Source organism: Galeopterus variegatus, unplaced genomic scaffold, assembly GCF_000696425.1.
Source record: "Galeopterus variegatus unplaced genomic scaffold, G_variegatus-3.0.2 Scaffold5780, whole genome shotgun sequence".
Lineage (NCBI taxonomy): Eukaryota > Metazoa > Chordata > Mammalia > Dermoptera > Cynocephalidae > Galeopterus > Galeopterus variegatus.
Genome location: NW_007731891.1, coordinates 75,049 through 85,469, shown reverse-complemented (window position 1 = coordinate 85,469; position 10,421 = coordinate 75,049). Strand labels below are relative to the sequence as shown.

Below are 10,421 nucleotides of genomic sequence, written 5' to 3'. Positions count from 1 at the left end.
ACTGAGGGTTGCGATCCGTTGCCGGACACGGAAAAAAGACAAAAGACAAAAAAAAAAATGAGGATTGACACATGTCCTCTAAATCCAGGGACCTTAGAGAAGCCATGTTAGTGGAAGTGGTGGGCAGATGCCAGACTGGAGTGAGTTAGGGTGAGAAATGGAGACAGCCAAGTGTAGGTAACACATCTGAGAGCCAGACTAACAAGGGGAGAAGAAAGACAGGTTCCTAGTGAGGAGGGGCAGGAGGGCCAAGGAGTGCCCTTACTGGCAGAAAGAGGCACCAACAGATATCTCCACTGTCCTCCAGTGGAGGTGGATCTGGGAGGTAGCGAGTTCCTCATCACCAGAGCTGTTCACACAGAAACTGGACAACCATTTGCTGAAGAAGGTGAACAGAGAGGCTGACAACTCCCACAGCAGTGATTCAGACCCACGGGTAATGAGACAAAGGGACTAGGAATGGGGAGAGTCAGAAGAGTTGGCAGGTGTTGACTGAACTGCAGAGAGAGGTTGCACTGGACAAATTAGCTTTGCTTAGATAAAGTTCTCAGGTGAGGCACGTAAAACTGAAATGACTAGTGATATTTTGAGACTATAATTATTGAACTCCTAGATATGCATTCATGTTAACCTGATGATTTTTATAAACAAAATCCAACAATGCTGATGTTAATACACAGAAAGGAAAAAGAAACAGTCAACTACAGTACAATGATGACTATAAAGGAAAAGAACAGGGGAGATACATATCTCATTTTGAAAGGATAGACGTGTCCATAAAAGAAAGGAAAGAAGGAAAGGAGGGAAACAAAAGGAAAGGCAGAGGAGAAGTATGCAAAGAGTAAATATGTGAAAATAGTAGGAAAAAAAGAACAAAATGACTAACACCAAAACATTAACCATGGTTATCTGTGAATGGAAAGAGCAAAGCTGATTTTTTCTTTCTTCACTTTGATTAGCAATACTTTTTTTTTTTTAATTTTTATTTTGTCAATATACAATGTATATGATTATTATGGCCCATCACCGACACCTCCCGCCCTCCTCCCTCACTCCCCTCCCCCCCAAGAATGTCCTTTCCTTGCTTGTTGTAACAACTTCAAAAAAAGTATAGTTGTTATATCTTCTTCCCCACCCCCACCCCCGGTTTTTTTTGTGTGTGTTTGTGGGTAAATTAATTTGTTTATTTTTTTTAGCTCCCACCAATAAGTGAGAACATGTGGTATTTCTTTTTCTCTGCCTGACTTTTTAAATTTTCTCATCGTGTTTTTCCTTTGCCCAGTCTAGATGCTGAAAAGGAAAATCATTGATTTCCCAGCCTCCCGTGCAATGCTGGGTTTGCTAGGACAGCAAATGCCAGGTTTAACCTATAAAATTCTGGTTTTAATTCCTAGTATGCAATGCTTGCCCTCTAAGAATTCAATCTCTATTATCTTTGAGTGTAATCATTTATTGCACTTAAAATTTCACCTGAAAAAGAATTTATTTTTTAAAAAAGAAGAAAAATAAAAAAGATGTCCTTACCTAAATCATCAACACATTTTTGAAAAATAAAAATGACAAGATAAAAAATTATTAAGAAATGTAAGCATTGTCCAATCTAAACATATTTAAATACAGTAACATTAAAAGTCACCTACTATTATTTGGGTAGATAAACCAACTTTTAAACACATCTTCTCTGTATGGGGTTCAGCCTAACAATACAGAACTGTAGGGCCAGACCATGTTCCTTTTATAGAACCAAACAATATGATTGCTGGATCAATAGTTACATAACACACTATATTTGCAACACTAACCCTCTGTGTGTGTGTGTGTTTTAGCATGGGGGTGGTTATGAAAATTTTTATAGATGCAAAATTCTTACAGTTCCAGATGCAAACAATGGAGGAAAATAAGTCTGAACTCTTTTGATTCAAAACTGTCTTTAAAAGTCAGAGATGACATCTCAGATAATCTGATGAACCTCATCTTTTGGAATTACCCTGTTTATTCATCTGTGCACGACACACAATCCTTTCTCTATTCATTCCCTTAACTCTAAGCCTTTTCAGTGAAATTTCCTTGTCTTACAGATGCATTCTCTGCCTTTAAAAACTTTCCCATCATTTAAACATTTCATTAAGTACTCCTTCTTCTGTGAAGAACTTTTCAGATTGGTCAAAAATAAAATAAAATGACACCACTTTTTTCCCTTTTGAATCATATCATTTTTTCCTATAACTATAATGGTCTATATTAAGTAGGAATGGGTTTGGCTGCATGTAACAGAAAACTGTGTTAAATCTGTGGTTAAATTATAGGAATAGGTATTATCTCACTGAACCAGAATTCTACAGGTAGGTGGTTCCAGGGTTCTCTCAGTGACATCATCACTGGTATCATCAAGGACCCAGACACTTTCCACACTCGCACGCCATCGTCTTTAGCATGTTGGCTTTTATTCCCATGCCTGTTGCCTCACCGTTGCAAGATGGTTGCTACAACACCAGACATCATATCCTCACACTGTGCTTAAATGCAAGAATCGAGGGTGTGGCAAAAGATATTCTTCTCTCTGAAGGTCTGCCCTTTATTTGGGGAAGAAGCATTTCTAGAAGTTCTCCTTACAGCCCTATAGGCCACAACTGGATCACATGGCCACTCCTAGTTGCAAGAAAGGCTGTGAAAATCTCTCCCTTTTAAACCTCCAGTCAAACTCTGCCTCTGCTTTTATATGAATTAAATGAAATCATGCCCTGTTGATTTGACCTCCAACACCTCTTTCACATCCATCTAATTCTCTTCACCCTCCACTGACAACACCATACTGTGAGCCATCAGCATATCCCACCTAAACTACTCCAGCAGTTCCTAACTGGTTTCCCTGGAGGCTCATTTTATCTCCTCTACCATCCATTCTTTACTGCGGTGATATTTAAATGCAAATCCCATCATGTCACCTCCTCTTCAGGGATTACGGTCCTGAATGGACTGGTCATACCCGCCTTCCCAGCTCCATCTCCCGTGGTGCCTCAGCTCACAATGCTCACTCAGATCACACAGGCCTTTTCTTGGCTGCTCAAGAATCCTAGAATCCCCAGTGCTCCTTCACACCTCAAGACTTCTGTGCATGCTCTCCCCCCTGTCTGGAGTGCTCACCCACCCCCCACCTCAGCTTTTATGTCTCCACTTAAACGTCTTCATTGCACAGAAGGGTTACTTGTCAGGTGTTGTTATTAGATCAACCAAACAGGACAGAAACACTCAAAGCTGTTGAGTATAAATGGAGAGGGGATGTAAGAGAATCAGTTTTTTATTTCAGCAGTTAGAGGTTCATTTATTAAGAAAATGCTGGCCCCTATGTTAAAATCACACTAGATGAGGAGCCATTTGGTAGTACTAAATTTCTTTTCCTAAATATCTTCATTCTTCTCCCCCTATGGTCAACAATGCAGCAACCCAGATCCAAAACTTCCTAGTGGCGACGACACCTTAAATGAGGGCATTCCTCCATGATTCAATGTCTTCCTCTGTAAAGTAATGGCACTATAATGCATTGTGTCCTATCCTCCCCGCAGAGTTGGTGGCCTGTCTTTGTTTGGTCCTAGTGCTGTGATTGAACGTTTATACTTTAAAACTAATGCCAAGAAATATACAAAAATGCATCACTTTCAAATACACACTGCTGTGCATATAAAAATTCAAAGCACTGGCGGCTCAGCCCGGTTGGTTAGAGTGGCGCTAACACCAGGATTCCCGGTTCCATCCCTGTTCCAGCCAGAAAAGAAAAAATAAAAAATTTAAAGAATCCCAAACTAAGAAGTTAGTCATATAAAGTATTCATATTTTTATCTTTTTTAATGCACTGAAATACTCTCTAAAAATTTCTACTTATTCTGGGCCGGCCCGGTGGCGCTCTGCTACAGTGCGCCGCTTTGGAGTGCAGCGGCGCTCCCCTGAGGGTTCGGATCCCACATACAGACCAGCCGCTCACTGGCTGAGCGAGGTGCAGGCGCAACACTGAGGGTTGCGATCCCGTTGCCGGTCCCGGTCTGGTGCGGGCGCGACACTGAGGGTTGCAGTCCGTTGCCGGACACGAAAAAAGAANGTTCCATCCCTGTTCCAGCCAGAAAAGAAAAAATAAAAAATTTAAAGAATCCCAAACTAAGAAGTTAGTCATATAAAGTATTCATATTTTTATCTTTTTTAATGCACTGAAATACTCTCTAAAAATTTCTACTTATTCTGGGCCGGCCCGGTGGCGCTCTGCTACAGTGCGCCGCTTTGGAGTGCAGCGGCGCTCCCCTGAGGGTTCGGATCCCACATACAGACCAGCCGCTCACTGGCTGAGCGAGGTGCAGGCGCGACACTGAGGGTTGCGATCCCGTTGCCGGTCCCGGTCTGGTGCGGGCGCGACACTGAGGGTTGCGGTCCGTTGCCCGACACGAAAAAAGAAAAAAAAAATTCTACTTATTCTATATTGCAAGTTATTTGAGTTAGACATTACATCTTCATTACTTTTATGCTGCAGAAAGTCCTCAGAACAAAGATACTCAGACATCCGCGGCTCCACACGCCATCCTTCAGAGGGTTCTGCTTGTCTATGAGTTGAACTAACATCAAAATATTTCTTTGAAAAAGAGGAGCACCCTGGCAGATGAAGCAAGCTGCACCTCCGCCTTCATCAGCGAATATGCTCTTCGACAACACCTTTCTGTCAAACTAATAAAAAGCGCCATGTGACCAGAAGCAAAAGCTCCCAGAACCTTTACTTACTTCCTGCAGTGGCTCGAGGTTAGACTTATATTCCCCTAGCGGGGTGACAGTCGTGGACTTCCAGACCTAAAAGAAGGAAATGCACATCCTCAGTCCTGTTAAGAGCCCGAGACCGGCAGGCTGCGGTATAACGTGGTTGTTCAGACCGCGGAAGCAGGAGTCAGATCCCATCCAGCCGGGCAACTCTGAGCAGCAGCGTAACCGTCCCGTGCTAGGGTTTCCTCGCCACCTGAGGATAACAATAGCACCTACCTCCTCGGGTTGTTTTGAGGAGTAAATGAGTTAATCCGCAGAAAGCGATTGGAACGGCGCCCGGCTGGCACACGGCGAGCTCAACTAAGGGCGCCTGAAACTCTCCAATATTCTGTCCGGGTGTGAATCAGCTCCTGCTAAGTTATAAAACTTGGGGAGAAAAAGAAAACCGGGTCGGGACAGAGGGAGAGCTGCGGCGACATTCACCCAGTGGAGCCCACCCATAGCTCCGGTCGCCCGGTCTCCTGACTCCACCGTTTCTCCTCGAGACGAGTGAGTCCGGCGAGAGGCGCAGCGCCGCTTTTCTCCAATCAGACTCCTCAAGGCTGGCGCCACGTCTGCGACCCGATCCAATCTCGTTCCCTGGAGGGCGGGAACACGAAGTTCCTACCTGCACCTGTGGCCGCGGTGACCGCCTCCTGGTTATTTTTATTTATTTATTTATTTATTTATTTATTTTTCTCCCCGCTGCCCCGGGGTTCTGGTTTCTCGAATCACTTGGCGAATAACCAGCAGGTGGGCAGATGTCTTTTCTCGTTCCTGCGGACGCGTAGGAAGGTTCAGTGCGCCAGAGGGAGCAGCCGGGGTCCCATCTCTCGGCGGCTCCCGGGCGGCGCTAGCTGGGAAGAGGGACACGCCCGAAAATGAAAGGCTATTAACCGGGAAGCCCTGCCTGGGCATTCACCTGGGGCAGGGAGTCTGGCAGCCTCTTGCCACTGCGCCCTCCAACCAGAGCCGACCGCTCTGTGAGCCCCGGGCTGCGGCCTCAGGACGCAGAAGTTGGAGGTGCCAGGGGAGACCAGCAGCAGCATTTGGTTTGGCTGCGCTGTGCAGATTCCGGTCGGTACACTTTCCAGAAGCCCGATCTCTGCAAGACTGCGCCGAGGATCGCCGCGCCCGGCTTCCAGGTTGCGCCAACAGCGCCGCACGAGGCCGTGGGGTCCTGGGAAGCCCGAGCAGGTGAGCAACCGGGGGTGGTTCTGCGTCTGCGCCGGAGTGTCACCCTGGGGTGCTGCCCCGCGCCTGCCAGACCCCCGCCTCCCAGCACCCTAGAAGAAAGCAAGCTGCGGGCGCCCTAGGACTGAGCTTTGCGTACGTTTGTGGGATTTACGATCTTTGCCTTGTGCAATTCGTACAAAGACCTTCCTTCTATGCACACAAAGATGATAATTGTGAAGAAGAAAGTGTAGGGCGGAGGACAGAAAGCAGCATCGGGACACCCCTCCACCACCATTAGTAAATACCCTGGGAGGTGCTTTCCTAATCTGCAAAGTAGGAGGGAGTAGGACGTTTGCAAACCCAACTGCAAATTGTGCCTGAGGGTGTGGGTGCCTTTTGTACGGAAAGTACTTTTGGCCATTTTTTGTTTATTGTTTTCAAGTCGCAGCCCGAGTGTGCCCTCGGGGCGTCCTGGGGAGGAGCCGGTGCCGCGGTTTCGGGGCTCAGCTGAGGCCGCTGCGCCGCCTCCCGTAGGCGCTCAGACTTCCTCTCCGCCGCGGTTCCGGGCGGAGAAGCTCCAACAACAAACGCCGCTGAAGTTTCCCTCTCAGGCGCCTTCGCGAATCCCAGGAGCGCCGGGCGCGTGGGCTGGGAAGGAGCCGAGCGGAAACCTGGAGAGGAGCCGCGGCGCGAGCCAGTCCTGCGCTTTGGGGGTGGGAGTGCCGCCCAGACCCGGCACGGAAAGTGGGCCGAGCAGCCTCGCCTCCAGTGTCAGCCTCCGGTGCTGCTGAGCTGCCTTTTCGCCCCGCAGGGGAGGCATTAAAAGCTGGAGGAAGAAGCAAATGGTTCCAGAGTTCCTGCTGGAGCTCTCTCTCCTTTAGAGCAGGGAATTGCGTTAGGAAAAGAACGGGAGCCTTTAATTGTAACTAAAAATCTCAAGACATGTTGCGTAGCACATATACAGAACCAAGGGAAGAGGATTCGCCACTTAGCCTCATCTCAACTGTCGACCGGGGGTGGCTTCATAAAGACACGAGATTGGTCTCGGGAATAAAAGGAAGAGTAGGTGGGCGGCTTTCAAGAGAAGTTAAGTCTAGACATGCTCTGAAAGTCACAAGGCAGAAGTGGTTAAACGCAGAATTTAAAAGAAGCAAAAAAAAAAAAAAAAAGCATGAGCGTGTCCCTGTGTCCTACTGGGGTATAGTCTCCGAAGTATGGTCCTGGCACGAAAGTCTATGGGGGAACACCGTTGAAGGACACTTCGTGACTCGTTGCTCACGTAGAGTGGGGACGCACTTGGTTCCGAGCGCCCTCCTCCCAGGTGCTCATCCAAGGAAGGCCGTTGTGGGCTGGGCAGGTCACCCTCGGGCGTCCGTGTACAGTCACCGTGCCGACAGGCCAGGCCATTTTCCCCCGCGAGCTGGGCTGATGCACATGGCCGAGAACCTCCTCGGGGTGCCCCTGGCGCGCTGTTCACCGCGATACCCCTGGAGGCAGGGCAAAGGTTGAGGCCAGCGAGTTCAAGACTCCGCCTCGAGATTGGGCGGTGGCGCCTCTGAGGCCACTGGTCCGCCGGCACCCTCGGGGGCAGAGTGGGGCCCGCTGGGGGCTGCGCGGCCCCTGGCTCCGGGCTCCCTGACCCGGGCCCGACCGCTGCCGGGCCGGGAGCAGGGCGAATGGCTTTGAGGGTACGTGACTTCGACCAACCCAGTAACCGAGTTTTGCTTTCTTCCCGCAGCCCGGGTGAGGGAAGCCGGAGACGGGTGGAGTGACAGCCGGAGACCCCGCGGGGACAGGGGCGGCCGCCGCGAGGCTCTTCCCCACGCGAGCGCCCCGGGCCCCCGGGCCGGCCGGCCATGGCAGACGGCGGCGGCACGGGCAGCTCGGGCCCCTGGTGGAAGTCGCTAACCCACAGCAGGAAGAAGAGCAAGGAAGCCACCGCGGGGGCGCAGCCTCCGGCCCAGCCCGCCCCCGGCGAGCCCGCGCCGCCTGGCAGCTCCCGGGAGAACCAGCACCCCAGTCTCCTCGGGGACGCCGCAGAACCCCACAAGCCAGACAAGCCGTGCGCGGAGAAGTCGGGCAACAGCCGCCGCAATTTGAAGATCTCACGCTCAGGCCGCTTTAAGGAGAAGAGGAAAGTGCGCGCCACGCTGCTCCCGGAGGGGGTCGGGTCTCCGGAGGAGGCGGACTTCCCTGGGGACCCCCACGAGGACAAGCAGTAGCCCGAGCGCCGCAGGACTGTCTCTCTGCCCACCTCAGTCCCCAACCCCGAGTTCCAAACCCGAGAATTCCGACCCGCCCGTGTACTTGGTGTCTCATCCCGCCAAGTTCGGAGTATTCGCACAGTGCCTCCACGGTTTTATTTTTCAACTGAGTTTCCAATATTTCATGACTCAAGGATGCATTAAATATTTATTTGTGGTAGGAGAAGATACCTGCCACTGAGGAGGTTGGCACAATTATTTTCTTCAAAAAGCTATGCTGGGGCCTCGCCCCTGGCTCATGTCACCTGTGTGAGTGAGAAAGGGCCCTTGTCTCAAAGGTGTAGCTCATCTTGATCTCCTCTGCCCTATCAGAGGAGGGAGGCAAATCCCAGTGCTGTTTTCAATGCCTGGGAAATGAAGTCTAGGGGTACTTCCGTAGACTTACACCTTAAGTGAGGGCTGGGGAGAGAAGAGGCCTTCTCAAGTAAAAGGATTTTAAAGCAAGGCAGTTTTGCTTTTGATGTGGAACCACAGAACTGTGGCGCCTGTTTTCGTGTGGACGATTAAACTTGCACTGTAAGACTTAAGGTGACTTCTGTATTTTTTCCGTTCCAAGACTGAACCCCATCATCCTTACAAGCGAGCATGCAAAGTCCGAGGTGACAGAGTTAATCATTTGTCACACGGCATAACGGCTACCGTTGGAAAGCTTCAGGGAAGAGGACATTTCTAGAAACCAGCAACAATTGGACTGGAACCAGTTAGCCACATATTCCTATTTACTAACCAAATTCATGGGAGGAGGAGGTACCACTTCATTATTCCTAAACTCTCCTTTTATTTCACTTCAGTGCATTTTCACAGTGCTAGTAATACATCCTTTTCGGTATCATTGTTAACCTTACTGAGTACAATTGTCTGAAAATACTCAAACAAATGGACTGAGCTCTTGGTTTGTGCAAAGCTGGCTTTTCTCCCACCCATTTACTTCAAAAGCTTATTTCTTTGGTCTGAAGTATGCATTTATCTAGTTTCAAAGCCTTTAGATCTACCAACCTGAAGATTCTTAACAAAAATCTACCTGTTTGCTTTTATTATGAACTTCAAGAAAAAGGGTAAATGAATACCACTTGCTTTCAACAAATTACAAGAGAGTTATTGTAGTCATTAAGAGGCACTGGGATCTTTTCCCACCACAATTCAGTTCATTTTTAAACATCCAGAAATGCATAGCAGGGAAATTATGTTGATCAAAGTGTATACCTTTTTAGATAGCAACAAGCAAGAACTTGATTAGAGGCTGTTTTTGTTTCTTTTGAATTAGTAATTTATAAAATAGTAAATCATGTCAATTGTTTAAAGAAATTTGAAGAAGAGGGCTAAAATGAATTTAAATTAGTGAATCAAGCTTGGGTACCGGCAAAATGATAGAGCCAACCATTTGATACGTGTAACCACATACCAAAGACTTCACTCTAAAGGAAATTGTTTACATGAGGATTATGAACACTTTACATTAAAAGAGAGAGTTTTTTGGTGTTTTGTTTTTTTAAGACTTTGTTGTTGTGTATTTAGAACTGGAAAGTATGTGACCAAAGTTTCATCAGAGTGGGCTTCCTCGATGAGGAAGACTTTACATTAATTTTAAATGGGCCTACCATCTCTAGATTCAAATGAATAAGTGGGAGCTGAGAACTTGGAGTCAAGAAGTTTATATTAAGAAAGGGGATTTGGGGCTGGCAGAGCAGTAGGAGTAAATACAGCAGATATTGTCAAACAAGGCTTTGGAAACCCTTCATAAGATAATCAAAATTAGAGTAGGTAACTATCGAAATTGTTCTCTCCCTCACTCAGGAAGACGAATAGACTAGCACTGTACCCATTTATAAAATTGTCTGCAATTGTGTAATTTTAAAATCTTATACTAACTCTTTCATCTAGTTTTATTAAAGAACTTTTTTTCTTAAACGTTCCTTTAAATTTACAAGACATTTGTATTTTCCCAGGTTCTGTGTCTAGTTTTGGATTTCATCCAAGTCTACAATTGCTGCAAACAATCAATAGCATACATATAGTAGTGGAACGTATTAACATGACATCTTTACCCAACTGTTCTGAAAGAATTTAAAACCCATGGTAATGGCAATTATGACAGTAGATGCAATTCACAATCAGCCATTGAGGTTTGTAATTACATCGTTTTAAAGCAGTTCTAAATTATGCAGAGGGAGGAATACACTGATTTAATCCCAACTCGGTGAAATC

The 10,421-nt window shown here is 47.4% G+C and overlaps 1 protein-coding gene and 1 long non-coding RNA gene across 2 annotated transcripts; one reads left to right on the top strand and one right to left on the bottom strand.

Moving 5' to 3' along the window:
* Positions 1–3,280: 3,280 nt before the first annotated feature.
* Positions 3,281–5,352, bottom strand: LOC103605388. The gene is made up of 3 exons (XR_551790.1): positions 5,014–5,352; positions 4,762–4,827; positions 3,281–3,753 (listed from the first exon to the last, which is right to left on the bottom strand). It is a non-coding gene; the product is annotated as an uncharacterized LOC103605388 (long non-coding RNA).
* Positions 5,353–5,515: 163 nt separating this feature from the next.
* PRR15 (proline rich 15) lies at positions 5,516–10,124 on the top strand. The gene is made up of 2 exons (XM_008589960.1): positions 5,516–5,973; positions 7,691–10,124. The coding sequence occupies exon 2, from the start codon at positions 7,809–7,811 to the stop codon at positions 8,172–8,174; it is 366 nt and encodes a 121-aa protein (XP_008588182.1). The 5' UTR covers positions 5,516–5,973; positions 7,691–7,808; the 3' UTR covers positions 8,175–10,124.
* The last annotated feature ends 297 nt before the right edge of the window (positions 10,125–10,421 follow it).